The sequence below is a fragment of the Pezoporus wallicus genome, unplaced genomic scaffold (genome assembly GCF_028554395.1).
Source record: "Pezoporus wallicus isolate ANWC-B61680 ecotype Strahan unplaced genomic scaffold, APGP_CSIRO_Pwel_v1 scaffold_6885, whole genome shotgun sequence".
In the NCBI taxonomy this organism is placed as follows: Eukaryota; Metazoa; Chordata; class Aves; order Psittaciformes; family Psittacidae; genus Pezoporus; species Pezoporus wallicus.
In genome coordinates, this window is record NW_026638858.1 from 3,856,486 (window position 1) to 3,877,446 (window position 20,961).

The window sequence follows — 20,961 nt, forward strand, 5'->3', positions numbered from 1 at the left end:
ACACTTCTTTTGTTAAATTTTTTGATAACTGGTTCTTGCTCTCGGTTTGGTGGTGCTGTTGTGGGTGGGTGGCTACGCCTTGTCAAACCACCCTGTGCCCCGCTCTTTCCTTTTAGCGCTGATGCTGGTGTGTGGTATATCAGGAGAGCTGTCTGGATTTATTATTTTTCCTTTGATTCAGCTGTGTTTCACAGAATGGCATGAATTCAAGCAGCTGTAGATGACTGAAGTCCCACCAGAGATGCTGCCTGCCCCACCTGGAGTTTGACTCCATGACTGGGGCTCACACTCTTGATTGAAAGGCTGTCCCAGCTTCATGGACAAAGTCGGGGGAGGGAAGCAGAAGGAAAACTTCCTCTCATATACAGAGCAGCAGTGCTGCTGCACTGAGTGACTAACTGGCTTGGAAGAGGCCTTTGGCAAGAGGGATGCATGCTTTTCTTTTTTGGTTAGAACATGGAGATACAGGACTTTCAGCAAGTCATTTTAGTGGGAGAGAGATGCTGTGCAAGTGAGCTCTTCGTTCACATCAACCCAGAAGGCAATCCAGTGGCCATGATCCTTCATTTCTGCATTCAGTTGCAGTTTACAGTGAAACCTTTTTGTTCCATCGAGGGTCTGTGCTGTGCCCAGCAAGTGCTGGCTTTGCATGGATAAATGTGTGGAAGGAAGTGGTAGCATGTGGTGTGCTTAGTCTGTTGTTTCTGTTGCTGCTGATTACTCGGTCCTTTCCACTGTGGTGTCTGACCCCTTCCTTCCTTTAATGAGTGTGCTGTCTGCATACCTTGGCCGGGGAGATGAGGGCAGTTCCCTGTTGCCTGCAGGGTAGAGTGGGATGGAAACACCTTCGCCAAGGCTACATGCAGACTGGGGGTGTGTTTGGTGTCCTGTTCAGTGCTGTGATCTGTCATAGGCAGGGATTTATAAAAGAAAAAAGAAGGAAGCATATTTTAGGGACAGGATATGTCAGGGCTAACTGTGAATTTGGGTACAGTGTTCACCTTTGCCACAGATCCAGGGCATGACCTTGAATAAGCGGTAAAATGTCTGTCTCTGACCTACCCCTACAATTGAATAGGGACAGCAGCACTTCCAGGGTTTTGCTGCTTGTAAGCAAAAGCAGTGCAAGCTGTTGCAGAAGATACGATCTGATGTCGTAAGTGGTCTCTTCTGGGTGCTTCGTTTTCCTTTTTCATTTTGTGTTGGCTTCTCAAAGAAGGAGGTAGCTTCATTTTCCATGACCTGGGTAATCTGAGCCCTTCTCTGTAAAGCAACAAGAACACTTGTTGGTTCATCTCATCCTTTGGGAGCAGCTGTTGTTTATGAATTATTTCTTATAGCTATTTTCTAAGGGTGGTAGTTCTTTTAAAGGACATAAACTACCTTGTGTTGGCCTGACCCTTTCGCTGAACTGCCCTGCTTTTGTTTGTTTTTTCCTTTCCAGAAACTTACAATCCAGATACGTTGGTGCCCTGCTCTGGTTCTTCAAAACTAATGGAGAGCCTGAAGAAAATAGCTTGGATACTGAAGTGATAAGCGCTACAGAAATGCCAGACACTATATAAACAACTAAACTCAGCCTCCAGCCCTTCCTGAAAGAGGGATGATTTGCAGAAATACCTCAACAGATGGTCTGAATTTGGCTCTGGAAAGGAGGGAAGAAATGCCAGGCCGCTGCTGCACTGTGTGTGGGTGCATGCCTGCGTGCACTGTGCAGTGTGCTGCTTGCCTGCATGCTCCTGGGGAGGCTGAGCAGGCTGCTCCTGCAGCCCCTGCCTGCTCAGGAGGCATCTGTGCACCGCTGACTCAGTCTCTGTGGCTCCTGCCAGGTCCCTGGTGTTGAGCAAGCTCCTGCTTCTGCTGTGGGGAGGTTTGGCTTACTGGGCTGCTCTTGTGGAGGTGAGCTGTGGTTACTTTTGCAGAGACACTGGGTAAGGTGTCAGATCACACTGTGGTCTTCAGGCAATCAGGTGGTCTCTTGCGCTGACACCTCTACCTCATTACCTGTGACAGTGTAAATTGAGGTGATCTGGTGGTGGAAGCAAACGGATCAGCTGTGGCAAAGGGCTATTTGGACACACCTATGCATATATATGAGCTGACAAACTTGCTGTTAGCCTGAGAGGGCATGAAATGAGAGAGGCTTTACATGGTCATGGCCAGGGACTCTAAAGAACAACAGCAGAGCTGGCTGCTGTGGGTAACCTCCTCTCTCCTGATGAGGTTCTGCTCATGCAGGGGAAGGAGAACATGATTTCCTCAGCTAGTAGCAGACCTGGGGTCCTGACTTTGGCAGCAGCAGTGGGCTGTGCCACCTCTTCTGTAGGCTCTGCTATGGGGTAGTCGGGTTCCCATGCCAGTAGCCACAGCTGTCTCTGGTGTGGATCATGGATTAGAGCTTAGAAATCCTTGTCCAAGGACCTCTGGAGCAGAGCAGTGTGTCTGGTTCCTGCATTGCCAAACCATTGTTAGTCTCCCCACACAATGTGCCTGTTGCATTGCTCGCTGGCACAATTTTGTTATGTCTAATGCTATTTGCTGTTCCTGCTGTGCACTCTTTGGTGAGATGCTGTTGGTTGGTAGGTAAGAGCAAGGCTGTCAGGTAAGGTTTTTTGTTTTGAAAACTTTCTGAAAATAGGTCTAATTCTTGAGCAGTGCAAAATGAATTGCTTTACTGACGATGCTTACTGTGTCAGGTAAATTCTTGTGGGTACATCTGGCAGGTAACAGCATTGCATCACACATGCAGGGTAGCCAAGTAAGACATTTAATGTCCAGAGAATGACTGTCAAAGTTTGACTTATTTCACTTTTTACCTGTCATTCTCTTTCTTTTCCTTGCCTGCCTTCCTGCTGGTTCACAGCAGTCTGGGTGAACAGAGAGCTGGTAAATGCATCATGACTCCTGTGCTGTCAGGTGGTGGCTGCAGTCCCCTTGCAGACAATTCCTGTGCTTGTCACAGAGCATGTATGACTTTCCCTGGAAGAGCTGCTAACCTCTTTAGGAGCAACAAAAACATCAGTGTGGGGCTGCTGACGTGCATTTAGCAAGGAACCATTTTGCTGTGATCTGAACAGCTTTGGCGTAAGCAAACTCAGGTGGGAGGAGAGAATTGCTGTTTGTGATGCAGGAACAGAGCAGGTACACTCATGTGTATCCCTGCAGCAAAGGAACTGGCAGCAGCAGTGTCCTGTATTGCTCTTCATGTGGCTGAGAGGCAAGGAATATTGATTAACATGACATTTAACTGACATTCTTCTAGTGTACTGGGAGCATTAGTCGAATTCTGCCTTCAGTGGTTAGTAATGAGATAAGCTTCCTTCCTCTGGAAGGTGTCTACCTACTGTTGCAGTGTTTGGGAGGCTGGGAGATGTCCTTTTGTTGTCCTGTCTACTCTCCATTTCTGGTCATTTGTACAAAAGGCACCTGAAATACAGACTTGGCTCTAGCAAGCAGTTGAGCTTGCAATCTGTACAGCAGTGGTTGTATGCTTACATGGTAGTTCTTACTTGATGCTTTTCTGTCACATTGCCTTAGGTGTAGCCCAGCTCCTAACTCCAGAGTTGGATGTGACACAGGAGGGTTTATGTCCTTCCAGACCCTGGGGTCCTGTTTCATTAACCTACAATATTTTGGCATTGGCGCCCACCTTGGTGGCTGGTGCTGTCAGTGCACTGTGGCTTTGCTGCAGGGGCAGGGTGGAAGGTTTGCTGGATTCATTGCTGTTCCAGCCAGGCTCGTGCAGTCCCTCTTCAAGACTCCAAGTGACAGCTATCGGTTGACATACAGCCTCGCAGGGCTCTGAATTCTGTTCAGTCCTCCTGAAGCCCTTATATCCCAGGCTTCCTTGGAGGGGTTCTTGTTCTATTTTGTTGTTGTTTATTGGTTTAATTTTAGTTTTTCCAGTACGCACAACAGTCAGGCTGGAGGTTGCTGCTGGAGGGGCAGCCCTGCTGCTCACTCCTGCCTCTCTCTTCTTGTGCTGGCACAAGCATTTGTGTGTTCACAGCTATGCACTGACCTGGGAATAGGCCTGGTCTGAAATGAGTTCCTCTGGTTGCTGGGGGAAGGAAGAGTACCCTACTGTTTGGAAGTAGCCTGAAGTTATGCTGGACTAGTGGTTGAGTAACCACAGCCTTTGCTGGGAAGAAAGCATCATATGGTTTGAGAGAGATCCACTTTCCAGGGGCTAAAAATCCCTAGTATGATTTCCTTCATGCAAATACTTGCATCTTCTCTGCCACTACGCTGTCAAGACTGCATCGAGTCTGAACCAGTGTCTGTGCAGGACAAACCGTGTTATATTACCCCTTCACAGCCCTGGGTCTTGCCTGGTGCCTGATTGTAGATTCTCTCTTTGAGGGGAAGAGTCAGCATTGTGTCTTTAAAACACTGCAATTTGCATGGCGTAGTTCTTGCAGAGAAAGGTGGTTGCTTTTTTCCAGGCCTCCTGGGGATGGCCCCGTGTACCGCCAGGTGCGTGGAGGAAGTGGGAGCAGAGAGGGGAAAAAACCGTCTTTGCTTTGCTGTGGCACAGTCCCCTAGTGTTCACAGAAACAAGTGCATGCTTTAGAAGGTGCTTAGTGAGCGCATGTTCTTGGAGATGCAAAGAAATACGACCGACTTCCTCTCCTCTTCCTCTCCCTCCCTTGCGTGCAGTGGTGGCAGTGCCTAGCGGGCACCCCTACTGTTAGAACAGCTGATGCTGAGGCAGGCTCATTGCCAGGGGTGGCAGAGGTCAGGGAACTGGTTACCCTTGGGACTGGAGGCTCCTCTCTGAGTATGTCTGAACCTTGCTGGGGCTGCGTGTGTCTTTCTTGCTGTCCTTTTGCTCCTTCCTGCCACAGTCTGTTCCTTCTCCCTCCTGTTTCTGAAGTCTTTGTTCCTGTTTTGGCATGGGAGGTGCACATGGTCCAACCAGTCCCCAGTGCAGATGAGTTTAGGAAGCCGGACTGTGATCACCTAACTTGGTTGAGCTTGCACTGCAGCCTGTCCCACCAAGCTGCCCATGGCTGACTCTAGGGTCATGGAGGAGATGGGTCAGTGTGAGGAGTGGCACGTGGCAGGATGCTGGGTGGCTTGCAGCCCCTGGTGCTGCTCCATGGCAGGAGACTGCTCATGCCACATGGTGCCTGTGGGAAAGGGACAGCCTGCAGGGTGCCAGGCTCACAGTCCCAAAGCAGCGGGTTCTCATCCCAAGCCTTGTGATGTGCTCTGGGCCACAGAGGTAGGAGGGAACAAGCTGGCTGGCCCTTTGGAGAGGGGTGAATGAGCAAGGCTTTTTCACATGAGCCAGGCAGCTGGGCTGAGCAAACTGTAGGGTGCAAGCTGCAGTGCTCCAATGCTTCTCTTCTGAAAGCTCTGTCAAGGCAAGTACTTTCCACTCTCCAACGGCTATTATAGAAGAGCTTGGGTTTGCTGTGCCCTTCTCTCACTTTGCCCTAAGGGCACACTGGGCTTGTTTGAATTAATGTAATTAGCACATGCCTTATTAGCTCACTAAGGCACAAAGAGCTCATGTATATTTGTAGCCAGGTTAAGCAGCCCCTATTAATTTAATAACCATGTCCTCCTCAGCACATGGCAACAGTTCATCGCTGGTGGTGACTCAGGATCAGCCAGTATGGAGGGAATTTGGACAAGTTGTATGTGTGTGTGGTTCTCTTTTATTGTGTTGTATTTTTATTAATGAGCAGAGCTGTGAAGGGAATTAGCAGGAGACACAGTAGATGGAAGGAAGCCTTCAGTGAGGTTTGCCAGCCAGCCGGCCCTGAATATTTCCTGTGCTCTACAGTGCCTGTAGAAAAGGGTCTATATAATGAATCAGCATGATATGACACAAGCTGCGAGGTGGAAATGTACAGAAATAAACTTTGGCAAACTGTGCTTGAACTCTGCTCCAATCAATTTATGAATTAGGTACTGATAGTAATTTTGCTGCGTTGTCTAACCTATTTCCCCTCGGTGAATCCTGGCGCAGGGGAGGTAGCTGGTGTATTCTGGTGCTACTCATAAGTGAGACTGTGAAAGGGCAAAGTTCTTTGAAAAACAAAAGGAGTTGTAAGCAATTTCATTCTCTGCAGTGCTCTGTCCCTTTTGCTGCTCTGGGTCTTGCCACATACAGAGCTTAGCCAGGTCCCACGGGATGCTTGCCACCAGGTAGTTTTGTTTGCTTGTTTTGTTAGTTAGGGGTTTTTTGTTTATTTTGTGTGTGTGTGTCTTTTGTTGTTTGGGTTTTTTCCTCTCAGAAGATGCAAGTTATGGGGGTGAATGACAGTTTGTGCTCCACCACCATGGAATCATGCAGCCTACAAGTCCAGGATGGTGACATGTGTCTATGTTCCTGTAGCCCCACATGTGGGATAATGAGGTCCTGTACTGCTTCTAAAACTAGTGAGTTAAGCATTTTGGGGGCTCTTTTCAGCCAAGATCACTATGCATACAAAGGAGGCTTCCTGCATTTCTTCTCCTCCTCCCTGCAACAGTCACAGGTCATGCTCTTCATGGTGATTGTGTGTAGGAAGAATCTGCTGAAAAGCAGCTGATGTGCTTGCACAGCTGTGGTCAGGTTTTCTGCAAGTAGCTGTTGGGGTGAGACGCAGGTATCCTGCCTGTTCCTGCTCCCTTTTTTTTTACTTTCCTCATTTGCTGTTTTGCCCCCTTGCCGAGTAATCTTGTGCTGTAAAGCTCTGAACTGTTCCAGGTCGTTGTGAGCTTGTGCAGGAGCATCATTGAGAAGATGAGGCTGTTACACACAGGCAAGGAAATCCCATGAAACTGGACAGAATGGTGTATGTAATAATGTGCCCTCTTCACTGCAGCTGATGGAGGATCAAGCTGCTAGACTCCAGCAGAGACAACTTGCTCTTCTGGCTTCCATCTGCTGAAGACCTGGCCCTCCTGGGAGGGATAGTAGGAAAATAAAAGTCTCAGTGGGGTGATAAGGGTTGCACACAAATCTGTCTGCAGTAGGTTGGAGCAGATACATTTATTTCTTCTTCCTCGGAGCCTGTTCCCACATCATCCCAATGCTTAGATGAAGGTACTGTCAGTGGTTAGTGGGATGAGGAGCTGTGATAGTCTACATTGTACTGGTGGTACAGAGGTGTCCCCCATGTGCAGCTCCTACAGGGTGCATTGTGGGGGGAAATAATAAAAGATGAAAAAAACTGAAAGTCTGCAAGAGAAGTGGTTGGTGGGTAACTCAGATGCTGGTTGGAGGTGGTGCTTCCTTTCCCCCTGCCTTTTTTTTCAGGGGCAGGTAGGGACACTGCTTGGCTTGGTGGGTAGAGGCTTTCTGTGCAGGATCACAGCAGCCCACTGGCTCAGATCTGTGGGCTGCTTGGCACACACCAAGGCAGAGGGCATTTTCCAGGGCAGCATTTTCAGCCAGTGAGGAGTTGTGTTCCCCTCTCTCTTTACTCTGTCTGCTCACTGACTTGGATGAGCTTGGAGAAGGAAGGAGAGAAGCCTTGCCCTGAAATTTAACCCACTGACTTCATTGGCCGTCCCTCTCACTGCACTGTGGGAGCAGCCATATGTCAGGGTCGGCTTAGCAGGCCCCTTGCTAGCTGCTGGGCTGGAAGGGATGGAGGTTAATTTATGGCCCTGGAGTAGCTGAAGCTGAGCCTATTTTTGGCTTGTGTCTTGTTCAATATCTGCCTACAGGAATACAGTGCAGGGGAAGCAAACTTGGATTTTTTTGGTTGGTTTTCCTTCTTCTCAAATGAGGAAGAATTTTTCTATTCCAACATCCCCACCCCCCTTCAAGAAGAAAAAGCCTTTTCCGGGTTTGCATGAGAAAAACCATACTCATCTTATGTCATGAAGGTGGTGGTCATCCTTAACATTTAGTTGACATAGCTGCTGCCAAGCTGTTTGACTTGAGGGCCATCATCAGGGTTCCAGAGGCCTTGATCTGCATCATGTCCATCCTGCATGTGCTATGCTCCCAGAGGCTTTGAATTGCATCCTATCCATTCTGTATGCCCTGTACTAGCCCCAAGGCAGAAGCACCAGCTCTTAGCTCTCAGCAGGAGCTCTTCAGTGGCCACAGCACTGACCTGCACTGTCAGCCCTTCACCTCTGCAGCCTTGGGTTTGACTGCAATGAGCCAGCACTAACCCAGGAGGATGCATCTAACAGGAACAGCTCTGTGGGTGTTTGAGTGTTGCTCTAATGAAGTACTGCTGCAATTCGGCCAAAAAAAGATGCCCAGCAAGGCCACTGGTGCCCCTTTCATTCAGAAGAAAGGGTTCTGCTGAGAGCCAGGATTGCTGGTTTGGTTGCTGATGGGGAATGAATAGTCTTGCACCCCAGGATCTCAGCTCAGAGCTCTGCCTCATTTCTAGAGAGTCATCCAGAATCCAACCCTCACTTTCCCTTGGACTTCCTGGTTGGTTGTTTTTAATTACTGCTGTTTACATGGTAATTATTTTAAACTGGGAGGGGGAAACCTTTTTTTTCTACTCTGCTGGTCTTGTGAGGGGTTTGCACCATTTAGTTTCTCTGTGATTAGTCCTTCTGGATCAAAGGGTTGGTCGGTCCTTTTAGCTCAAAGACAGGTCGGTCTGTCTGTTACCTTCGGTTGGCTCTGCCTTTTCTTGACCACTACTGATTATTAAGAGGAAATGCTGTATATAAGTTCTTGTTTGCTTTCCCAGCTCTGTCTCCCATCTGCTAGACTCCAGCTTCTCAGCAAATCTGTCTTCTTTCTCCAGCTAATGCTGCATATCTCTGAATCTGTAATTTCATGAAAATTAGTATGGAGAATTGATCCAGAGGAAGGTGGGTTTAAAAATAGTTTGAATCTCACCAGGTCGATGTGTGACTACATGATTTCTCAAGTGGTACTTGGAAAGGGGCATCACTGGCAATAAGCACCCACTTATGTCATCCAAAGATGTTCAAGCTGCAAACTTGCTTGTACACCAGCATGATCATGTGCAGGCAGTTTTACTATCTATCAGTTAGCTTGTGCTTCCACTGTTGGATCTTCAGCTGTAAAACAACATAGACCACTATCAACTTAATTTAAACAATAATTTTTCCTTAGAACTTGCCACATATATGTAGTTCATTTTGTCTGCATATGGATTAGTTGTTCTGTAGCTACTTCTTACAGATCCCTTTGAAATAGTGCAGGGACTTGCAGGTCCCAACAGACCATAGGCTGGAGCACAACACTATTTTCAAATAAAATGCTGGGCCTGAATTTCTGCTGTGGCCATGCTCTGACCTCGTATCGCCACATCCCTGAAGATTTTATGATAAGAGATGCATGGTAAAGGGTTTTTGGCCCTCTGGCTCCTGTGCCTCTTGGTCCATATTTCTGTAGAAGCCATAGAGAGACAAGACTGAGTTTGTCTTTGAGCATGAATAGTTGTCCATAGTTTAGAGGCTTGTTACTTGTGTTACAAGTGTTTCAGATGAACGAGGAGAGCAGGGCTGTAGCATGCTTTATGTGGTATTTGTGGAGCCGAAGAGCCAGGTCTCTTGAGGTCTCATTCACTAGACCGTTGCTTTTTTGAGAACTTGGAGAGGAGGCAGGTTCAGATGGGAAGAGTGCCAACAGCTCCCATGGTTCCCCTTTGCTCCCCTCAGTCTTGCCAGGGGTGCTGTGAGCACTCTTAGACCCATTGTCCCGCTCTCTCCTATGAGGGAAGATACCGCAGTTACTGCTTTATGAGAGTGTTTTAACATGTGCCCTCCTATGGAACAGGACTCTGCTATGTGTTCTCAGTGAGGTGATTGCACACTCATTTGTCCTTCTGAAATCTCTCTGATTCTTTCCACTTGGCAGCCCTGATGTCTTGGACAGCAAAACTTGCTGCGTGAGCCCTGGGTGAGTCACTTTTAACGTCTGTCTTCACTCATCCCATCGTGCAGCTCAGCTGCAAAACCTCCAGGACGGGGATTGCTCTTGACTGAAAGACCAGCCCTTAAAGAAATGGGTCCCAGATCTGCACTGGGGTCTCTTGCAGTGCTGCAGTGCTGATACCCGAGCCCAGCTTCAAGGTGAACATCAGCTTTCTGGCTCTTGATCCAGGACAGTTTCCCAAGACATGCAGAGTCAAAGGGCATTATCTGGCATTTGTTGTAGTTTGGCACAGGCTTGCTCAAGTCTTTCTATCTGACTTGAATGCAGATGGCTTGGCATTGAGCAATTGCCCTTTGCAAACCTTTCTGCCCAGCCAAAGTAGGATGTGCTCTAGTAACTGAAGCGTGATCTGGTGTTATGACCTATGAACTGGTCTCTGTTTCCTGAGCTGTGCTGGAGTAGAACTGAGGGGTAGAAGACTTGTCTGGGAGAAGTATCATGTTGATGCAAGGAGAGGCCTCTACGGGACTCCTCCTGTTAAGCAATAGGGCAGACAGCTTCTGCACTAATCTGAGAGATTAGTTGCTCGTTGTTTTGCCTTGAGAAGCTTTCTAGGTCAGGAAGGTGCTTTTCTTGCTGCTCACAGTGCCTTTTAGAGGCCTTCCTCCAAGCCTTAGCTCTCATGGAAGTAACAGGAGATGCTTATTGTCTTGACTTACTGCTTAAGGTTTCTCAGCAAAGTAGGGGAAGTACTGTACTGGGAGCAGGGGCCAAGCTGTAGCTTCCAGCAGGATGGAGAGCTCACAGGAAGACTGAGAGAACTGGATGTGTTCCTCCTGCTTCTACTGCTCAGAGGCAGGAGGATCCCCACTTCCTTCTCTGCTCTTTTGTGCCCTTCCTTTCAAGTAATACCTGCTCCTCCACTCACTCTGATCCTTACTTTGGAGGCAGCAGGTGGGCTGGCTTTTCCCAGTGTGGCTGAGGCAGGCAGAGGGACTGTTGCTAGGTGTAGTAAAGTGTCCTGTCTGATGTCTTTGGTAACTCTTTTGCAGTGACTGAGGCCAACAGGCAAATCTGGAGTGAAAGAGTGAGCTGTCTCCAGCACATGATGCAGCTTTTGATGTCCCTGAGATGGGAGGATTGGTTGGCCCAGCTCAAAAGAAGCTGTTGAGTGCTGAGCCTTCTCCCTTATTGATGACTGGTGGAGGTAGCTGCATTTCCAAGGCCAGTTTTGGTTTTTTGACTGCTGTTATGTGAAGGTAAATGAAGTAGCTTCTCTCAAGAAATACTTTGCACTCCTTAAACATTACTGTTGCAACGGCTGCTTTGCTTCAGTCATTAGCAAAACTTGGCAGGCTGTCTGCACCTTCACATGCCTTTGTCTGTGAAGGAAAACAGTGTGCTGGTCCCAGAGGGTTTTTCCTCTCCCAGCAGGTACTAGTTGCTGATTGTTGGCCCCCTGCATTGTGAGCGGTTGCATGGCTGTGTCCTCTCGACATAGTGAATGCTGGCGCAGCTTTTCTCTCTCCTTCTCACCCTTTGAGTCTGGCATCTTGATGTCTGCTTCTCTGGCTGGGCACTGAGTTTGTCTTTTCTCAAAGCAAATGGAAATATGTGGAAGGGAGTCCTGTCTTCCCCTTCTGCTGTTTATTTTAAAGTCAAGGTTGTGGTTTGAATGTTTGCTTTCAGTGATGGCTCCAGCATGTGCTGGCTTCCAGCTCTGTCTCATCCCTGCCTGACCGGTCTGCACAAATGTTTGTGCTGGCATGACAGCCAGGATGGGAACACATGGTTGGGTGTAGGGAGAGGACGGGATTGCTTCCTTCGGCCGCAGCACCAGTTGGCTAAAGGGCTGTCAAAATGGCAGCCTGTGTGCACCCAGATAAATCGGCATGTCTGACGGCATGTGCCTGAGAGGCTGTGCTCAGCTGCAGCGTTGGGCTGCTGGGAGGGGGAAGTCTGGAAATGGGAGGGTGGGCAGAGGGCAGAAGCATAGAGCTGGCCTTTTTGTGGGGGCTGTTGGCAGGACTGGGGGAGATGGTGGGCTGGCTTCACTTAGAGGATGCTGGTGGTGGCTTTGGCAGCCTGGTAGAGGGAAAGTAGGACAAGAAGGAAGGTTCTGAGCTGTGGGGGCCCTAGGGTCAGACTGTGGGCAGAGCAATGGTATCTGGAGGTAGAGGTGGCAACCTACAGCCACAGAACTGTGCAGTTACTGTAGATGCGATCAGTGTGGTCAAAGAAGTGTGGGTAAGCTTAATCTGTTCCTTCTCCTGTGATGTCTGTGCTTGTGGAGATGTGTGCATCTATCTCCATCCAAGCTTGCCATCGGCACACGTATCAAGTCTCCTCCACATGTTGTCTCCTCCATGCCCCAGGCTGTCTGTGATTCTCCAGTAAGCACTTTTCCTTCAGGTGAGAACTGAAGTTTAGAAGTCCATCCCTGTGCCCTGGGCTGATCAGGAGTGCAGCAGGTCTGCAGTCTGCAAAGGCTGGTCATCCTGAAGAAGATCTTGCTATCTGGGTAGCGTAGGTGGATGAGCGTGTGTGGTGGCTGGCAAGGCAGGGAAGCAAAACAGCGCCATTTTGGCAGTGGCAGAGGTTGTGAAGGCCCATCCAAAGCTGGCTTGGGTTGCATTGTAGTACATCCAGTCTGGCTGCTCTGTTACTCTCTGGAGCTGGATTTTGTGAGCTGTGAAAAGGGAGAGGCTGAATAGAGGAGTCCTGGGGTACCAGTGTGCAGCAGAGTGAGCTTTGGGGCTTTTATACTGCTTCTCTGCCTTGCATGAAGGCAGTTCCCCGTGCTGCAGCGTGTGCATCACTCTGAAACTAAATTTGCTTGATCATTTTAATAAGTGTAGAAGGGATATCCTGGTGGGCAAGTAATGGGGCATTAATCTGTGCCTAGCTGTGTTAACAGCACTCTAGGAAGGAATTAATGCCACATAATTCATTGCCCGTGCAGCTGTCACTCTCTTAATTACTACATGTTCGATTCAAGACCCTCCTTCTGTGCAGGCTGCTCAGCCTCTTCAGCTTTGAGGTGGATCTCTGGCAGCTCTTGTTTCCCCTTGCCCAGCTACTACCAGTTTCCTCCCAGTTCCTCTGCTCCTTGTGCCATTCAGGTTCCCAGTTCCAGCAGTGCTGTTGTCTGCCTGGCTGTGAAGTTTAACCATGTGAAGAGGCATCAGCACCTTTCTGGTACTGCTGGCTTGTGCAGACAAGTGCATATGCTGATGGGAGGCTTCCTGGGAGGATGCAAGCCCTGCTCCCTGACCCTGCTCAGATGGGAAGCCCTGGACAACACTGCTGCTTGGCTGGAGAAACTTTGATTTTGCTTGCATTTTCTGGCTCCCAAGAGCATCGTGTTCCTTGGGAGATATACTCAGTTCTTTACTTAATCTCTTTCCTTTCTAGGTTAAATGGATTTGTTCTTGATTTATTTTTTGAATATCCTATAAAATTAATGCCATGCTCTTCCCGGCCTGTGTTTTTCCTCCTTTCAAGGCTACAGGATTGCAGCAGCTGTTTTCCTGCCCTGGGAGACTGTGGGGTCCAGCTCTTCCCAGGGTGCTGGAGGCTTCAGCATTCACCATCTTTTAAGGGACTTAGGGAGTTCTGTAGATCGCAGCAAAGTGTTCAGATGGAGTTTGCAGTGACTTGAATTTGTTTTGCTGGAGCAAAACAAATTTTGGTCGTTTGCTGGAGCTCTGTTTAAACAAACAGTTCAAATAAACTTTCCACTTCAGTGCATTAAAATCCCTTAGTGCATTAAAATCCCCTGATCATGGACACATTCAGGCCTTTGCTGTGCCAGATGCTGTATAAACAGTTATCAAGTGCTGGTGTCTGCTGTAAAATGATCACATCGTTCACTTCCCCTCACTTGTCCATGAGCTGAGTCACTTGTGTTTGGGGAGATGGCATTTGCTGGCCACACAGGCAGCCTGTTTGATTTTAAACCCAGGAAGACTGTTTTTACCCCTTCCTGCTGTGCAGCTGCAGCAGGAGCATCCCTTCCCTGGTGGTCACAGAAGGGATGGAAGGTGTAGTAGTGCAGTGGATGAGGTTTGTGTGCAGTGTTTTGGAGAGAAGCTCCTTTCCTTAGTAAGCTTCATGTTCTGGTCTCTCATGGCTTTAGCTAAACATAGGACTCCAGAAAAGGCAGTTTTAGTCTCACATTGTCCAAGTGTTGGACTGCACAAATGCTTTCATGCTGCCCTGTTCTTGGCACTTAACGTAACAGGGAGGGGAGCAGGTCGTTGCTGGACTGTGTGTAAATTCATCTGCTCTCCTTCCCATACCTGTTTGTACCATCACCAGCTTTTGACACTTACATTCTCAGGAATGCCTCTGGCCCCAGGTTGCATCTCCAGAGCAGAAGTGTCAGCCTGGGAGCCGCACTGCTGGATGCGAGATCCTGTGTGGCTTAGGAAATCTGCAACTAAGGGGCAAATTGCATTCCAGAGGCAAAGGGCAAATGTATCTCCTCTGCTTCTGGCTCACCACCCAGATGTCATCTGGAAGGGGAGAAGGAGGAGAGTGGCTGGGTGCTGCTGAGATGCCTGAAGAAAGCATGGGGCAGCTGATTCCCAGATTGGAGGTGAAGAGGAGACAAAGATGCCTCCACAAATCTGAAGGTTATGTCTGCTTCTGAAATTTTCTCCAGCATCCAGATTTCTTTGTATGGTGACTTCTACCAGCTCTTGATAAACAGTAGCAAATAGGAGTCTTAGGATGGTTTTTTGCTGACTTGGAACTTCAGTGCTGTGCCAATAGGCACTGAGCTGAAAGGAATGGTCCAAAGGTCAAAGTTCAGTAGCCTTGGGAGGGTGAGGCTCTGCTTAAAGACAATGTTGGCACAAGACTGAGGATGGGCTGTTGTTTCGGGCTGGAAAGTAAAGGAAGGATTGTAACCACTGGAGGAGCAGGTTTTTGAAGATTGTTCTCTGGTGCCAGCACATGTGTTGGAGGGAAGTTGTGAACAGGCCTTGCAATAGCATGTAATTATCTTGGGATGGCTGGGTGGACCTACAGAAGGCTGTTGATCTGTGCAGTGCAGTTTGAAATGCTCCCTGGAGTTGGAGAGATGGGTACTGCTGTGCTGGATGCTGGACAGAGCTCGTGCACTGCCTGGCTGCTGCCCTTCCTCATGTGCTGGTGGAGCCTGATGACTCTGGCAACTCTTTCCTTCCTATGTGCTTCTATATTTATACACACACACATATTTATAAGGCTTGCTGGGAAGTTATGTCTCCTCTCCAAGAGAGCAGGTGCTTCCTTAAGTCACTTGTTCCTCAGCTGGCTTCACCCTGCAGCTGCCCAGTAGGACCTGAGCTTCTGGAAGAGTAAGTGTCTCAACTTTGTCTCCTTGGTGTCTTTCTCTCCTTTCCCAGGAAGAAACTGAATTGAAAAAGAAGTTGAGGAACGATTTGAAGGAACAGATTCATTTTTTAACAAGATCAAGTTTGAATTAAATGGCTGATAAACAGATCAGGTAATTTTAAAAAATGTTTGGGTTGGTGGTTGTGATTTGCATTTTTCTTTTAAAATCTTTCAATCGCTTTTGTGATACAGGAGGTTGGAGGAGATCACCTGTTCATTTCTTCTGACCTTAAACAGTTCTGATGTCTTCTCTGCTCCTTTCGTACCTGCTTTTTTGTAACCTTCTCTTATTTTTCTGTCTTTGCCATGTTGTCACATTTCTGCTTTATTCAGGTCTCTTTTCTCACTGCCTTTTTCTTTCTACCCTCTCCCTTTACCCTGCACAAGTCTGTTCGGTTTTGCTTCCTTTTTCAAAGGTCAGTTTGACCTGCTGACTTCAGTTTGCTGACGTCAGGGGAGCAAAGCCAGCTCCCTGACCAGCAAGGATGCAGTGCTTGTAATGACAAAGTCCACATAGATGCAGCCTTTTGCCCCTCTTCTAAAGCCAGTCAATGCTTGAGTGATCGCAGGATCATGAAGTACCAACAATAATTATCGACACTTAAGTGTGCAGCAGGAACTTAAGAGCATTGGTCCTTGCATATGCAAAGGCTGGATATAAGTCCTTCCTGGAGATGAATTGGGATGCATTTTCTGGAAAGATAGAGTTGTACCCTTAGGTTCTTAAGAGCTGTGTTAGGTTGATCTGCACAGTCCTGCATGTGGTTTAGCTTTCTGCTGCTTGAGTAGCTGCTTTAGTTAAATGACTCTTACATGCTGTGGGATTCTTGTGGGGGTTTTTTGTGGTCCTCTTCTAACATCTACTTTTCCAGGTTACCAGCTCAGGACAGAAAGTGGTCAGTGGGTGAATGAAATCTGGTGACAGATGGCCAGGACTTGGCAATGCCTGAATCCTGCAGTCAAGAGGGCTGCCCCTTCTTAGTGCTTACTATGATAAGGATATCTTTCTGCATGCCTGCCTTCTGCAAAGGAAAGCAATCCTGAGCTGTGCTGATAACAAGACAGCATTGTGGAGTGTTTATTTGCTCATCATGCTGCCCAGTCTAGAGAGTACTTGACACACTTTCTCATACACCCATGAAGGGCATGCTGAGATTCACCTCCATGGAGCCTGATGAGTGTATGTCCCCAACAGCCGTGGAAGACTAAAAGGACCACCTGTCCATCGCCATTTGAAGCTTAGTATTTTGAAGGAAGGGAAGACACGTCCTCCAAGATCTCCCCCATCCCCTCCAATATGCTCTCAGCAGTGTAAACAGGACCTTGCTGGCTACAGGGACTAGGTAAAAGGGCTGAGGAGGAGCACTAGAACTGGGATGCCTTCTTGTATTAAACTGAGAAAACAGCTTTATTTGTATGCTCGCCTGTGTTGTCCCTGCTACACTAAGCCCTGTGCACCTTGGTAGCGAGAGGCAGCAGCTGTGCAGAAGCTAAATAGGACAGAGAGACAAAGCACAGTGGATTCTTGCCTCATGAGAGAGCAGGGAACACTGACATGAAAAGTGGGATGACTTAGTCACAAGGGAAGAAGCTTTTGATTCAGGTACAGTGCCCTCTATTGCAGATTCTTTGTGCCCAAAATCCCGTAGTTCTCCCGCTTAGGTTATCTCTTCCATCTAGGTGACTACAAGTCTACAGTGGTCACAGGCAGCTGAGCCAAGGAGATGTGTTTAAGGTTGGAGGATCTACTGAACCCCTGTTCCCTTGCAGCATGCATCTGTCACCCCTTAGCAAGATGAGACTGATACCAAAAGACTAAAATCCACAGCAGCAGTTTGCTGCAAGGTAAGATCAAGGGCACTGCATTTCAGCAGCAGTGCATGTGGAACTTGATCTCAGCGTCTCACCAGACACTGCTGCACAGTCCATCTGTGATGGTCTCCCTCTACAGTGTGGTTGGGGGAACCTGGATAGTTGGTTTTAGGTGTGATATGGGTGTTGAGCAAGGGTTTCTCACCTGCAGAGTGAAAGGCTTTCTGCAGCTCCCATTGCCCAAATGTTTGGTTTGCCTGGGCACACCAGGTTATTTCCTCATTTTCTGGGGTCTGTGCTGAAATTGAGGAATCTTTGGCACTTACGGTGCCAGCAGACAAGATGTTTGCCACGTGTCTCTGCCTTGCTCCCACCTGATACAAACCCTGTGATGATTTCACTGTTGGAACAGGTTTGAAAGAGGCAGGTGTCTGTGGGCCCAGGTGTTTCAGGGACACTTAGAGAAGAGAAGACAGTGCTGAGGCTGAAATGGGGCACTGATTGTGCTTTGAAGTCTGTGACCTGCCAGCAGTGACTTCAGAGCTGAATTTGGGGATGCTGATGTGATCCTGTCTTGAGACACGCTCCTTCCCAGAGGTGTCTCCATCTTGACATACTTTTATCTGGTCTCTAACCTCCTCTTTCAGTATGACTGTGGGTTAAGTAAGGAGCGTGCCATGATATGAAGCTCACTGTTTGGAATTTTCCCATGTCCTGAGAAGCTGAGCATAGGAGTTTGCAGGCAAATCTGTTCCTTTCTCAGACTGTGGTGCAGAGATCCCTGAGGCAACAGAGTCTCGAGCTGGTGAGATCTTGCAGTCTGGCCCTGTGTTGAGCTCATGCACTGATTTGGGCCTGCCTTCCTAATGTACTGTGCTTGATTTAATCTCAGTCAGCACAGTCTTGTTTGGGGGTGTGGGCTGAGCTCAGGTTTGTCTGTCTGTCTTTGGCACCTCTTCTTCCAGCTGTGCCAGCCCTGGGGCCATGTGTGCATGCTATATTGGTGCAGGTGTTGAGGAGGAAAGAGCTCTGGCTGCAGAGAGCAGAGGCTGAACAGAGTTTCCTGGGGTGTCAAGGTCATGCACTTGTGGCCTAAGACTTTTTTTTCTTTTCCTACCCCTCTTTTGTTTGCTTTCTTCAGGGAGACCTCAAGTTGAAACCCTGAGTCATAGAATCAGAGAATAGTTAGGGTTGGACAGCACCTTAAGATCATCAAGTTCCAACCCCCCTTGCCTGGAGCTGAGGGGCAGCTCTTTCAGTATGGCTGCTTATTGATCCTTTCGGCAGTGCTGCTGGGTGGAATGTGTTTGCGGAGCTTCACCCCACTATGCCATGGCCGGCCTTGCCACTGCGGCTTCCGATGGGTAATGCAGTCTGTGTCCCCATCCAAAGCATCATGTCACTGTCATGAGAGGCAGCATGCCACTTCCTGCCATGGGGGGCCTCAGCCTTGCTGACTCCCAGCTGCAATCTAGGACTGCCATCAGTTTAATATCCGACACGTCCTGTGTTCAAGGAGCCATATCCTCTGCTTTATTGGAGGGAGCTGAGTCAAACAGGCTTCCTCTGTCTCTGTGTGTAGTGGTTTGTCAAGCATAAAAGTGCTGGACACTCTTTGTAATAGAATTTGCTGGAAACCCATATTTAGGTGATCTGGCTTTCAGTCAGCACCACTTGCAGGAATTCCCTGTGAGAACACAAAGGCGAGCAGAAAAGACCCCCCCATTTTGGAAGCACAGGGAGCCAGCCAGGTTTTGACTTCCCTGAGAGGTATGAGCTCATGTCTCTGTGTCTGCAGCCATGCAGGCTGCTGGTCTGGTGGTTTTGTTGTACTGTTGGTTTGTGTGTGTTCCCCTGGCCCTGGGCGGTGGGTCTGGAAACAGTTTCCTGGAGCTGCAGCCGTCTGCTCCTCAGCTGCCAGCTGGGCGCTTCTGGGCTCACTCCCACATGATGGTAGCAGCTGATATGTCATGAACCTCTCATTAGATGCGTATCTGATTGTGGTGCTAAAAAGCATTTGCAAGTAAACCTTCTGGGTTGGGTGCCGTCAGGCCCTAACTCAAGTTGGTTTATGTTGTGAGATGGTTCAGCAGTCTTCTTTTCTCCTCTAGGAACAACAGAAACCCTTGGGTCCTGGCGAACAGGGTTTTTTCATGTTTTTAGTGATGTGTAGCTTAGCTGTTTGCCTCCACTCCACTACTCAGTGGTTTGTCCTGATGCTAAATGCTGCTTTCCCATCTTCCCACGTGTGTACAGCAGGAGCCAAGCTTTGCCTTGAGAGCTCCCTTCGTGCTATGGGAGGAGGATAGCCTTGTCACACAGAGATGTGTTAACTCTTGTCATCCAGAAGAGCTCCATTCTTTCCTCTTTCCCTCCTCTGACATTATCCCAGTGCTAAGAAATCTGTTTCTCTATGTCTCATCCCCTTACAGTTTACCTGCCAAGCTGATCAATGGAGGGATAGCTGGGCTGATCGGGGTCACCTGTGTATTTCCCATTGACCTGGCAAAAACTCGCCTGCAGAACCAGCAGAATGGCCAGCGTCTGTACACCAGCATGTGAGTACCCCTGCATGGGCAGCATCCCTTGGGGCTTCCAGCAGGGAGGCTTTCCACTTTGTTACCTCTTTCAAGTGAGTTCAGCATTTCTAGGAACTGGGCTCTCCTCAGAAAAGACGGGACAATCTTGAACCAAGCTGTGCTAGGGCAGATAAAGCAAATAAGGCAGCTGTTCAAGCTGTAGAGCCCAGCAGGTGAGATCTCTGCAGAGGGCACATCTCTATCCCTTGCTTTAGGGATGGCATGATCATTGCTGTCAGGGCACAGGACCAAAACACAAGGAGACAATTTGTTTCTCTGCTGGGCCATAGTTGAGTGCATGAGGGAATTTCTACCTCTCTTCTGTTTCCATCACTTTCTTATTGCAGGTCCTTCATTTGCTGTGTCAGTTTTAAAAAGAGGAAGCAGTCACTTGTTCCCAGTCTAGAGCACTGCATACAGACCTTTTGAAGGCTCAAAGGTTGACACATGCTGTAGTTATCCAGCAGTCCTGAGTCCAAAATAATCAAGTGCAGTGGGAGAAGGAGGCATAAATACATACGGCCTGCCAAATTCACCTGGGATTTGTGTGGGATGCCTAGGGCTTTGTGTCTGCTGTGGGAATGTGAACCACACTCAGCACAAGATGCTTTATTGTAGGAACCAGAGTCAGGCCTTAGTTTTCCAAAAGTACTGGTGTCACTGAGGGGGGAGAAGGGACTGGGACTGACAAGTTTTGTCTCGTCCTCCTGCCACTGTGTTTGAAAGTAGTGTTACCAGTATTTTCCTCTTTCCTGCCCAGAAGAATTTTAGGCAGACTGAGAATAGGAAGGAAATGCTCTGTATGTTGATGGTTTGAGTCTCCGTGCCTCCTTGCTGTGGCTGACAACATGCAATTATGCATGAGCTTAGGCTGTAGGCTCTGGCATGTCACGGTGACTGTTGTTTCCCTTGACAGTTACAGCCCTCTCTGCTCCCTGCACTGTGTACAGGCATGCTGGCAGAATGCAGCCCCCTGTCTTGCCTTGCCTCTCCTTTTTGTTTTGTCCTGTGCCTGCTGCAGCTGCCGATTGCCTCTCCTCCCTGAGGATCACTTCTCTCCCTGGCAACAGCAACAGGAGTTTGGGCAGGATGTGGGGTCCCCTTAGGAGGGCATGCCAGGATCCTTCTCTCTGGAGGGGGGCTCAGTAGGGGAGAGGCTTTTAACCTCCAGGAGTCAAGTGCAGATCTGGTCCCTAGCCAGGAGTTGTTGTGGTATGAGGTGCCATTAAGGAATACACAGGATTTAACTTGTATATTTGAGCTGGCTCCTCCTGAGAATCTGCAACAAAGCTTGGATATGAATGCTCTAGCCCCCTTATCATCCTCATGGCTCTCCTCTGGACTTGCTGCAACAGTTCCATGTTCTTC

The 20,961-nt window shown here is 48.6% G+C and overlaps 1 protein-coding gene across 1 annotated transcript in view; it reads left to right on the forward strand.

Annotated features, from left to right (window-relative positions):
- Positions 1 to 15,218: 15,218 nt before the first annotated feature.
- SLC25A22 (solute carrier family 25 member 22) overlaps positions 15,219 to 20,961 on the forward strand; it is a 36,481-nt gene continuing 30,738 nt past the window's right edge. The window contains exons 1-2 of the mRNA XM_057412782.1: positions 15,219 to 15,314; positions 19,447 to 19,572. Coding sequence (XP_057268765.1) covers positions 15,295 to 15,314; positions 19,447 to 19,572 — 146 coding nt within the window. The 5' untranslated portion in view covers positions 15,219 to 15,294. The remainder of the gene's footprint in view (positions 15,315 to 19,446; positions 19,573 to 20,961) is intronic.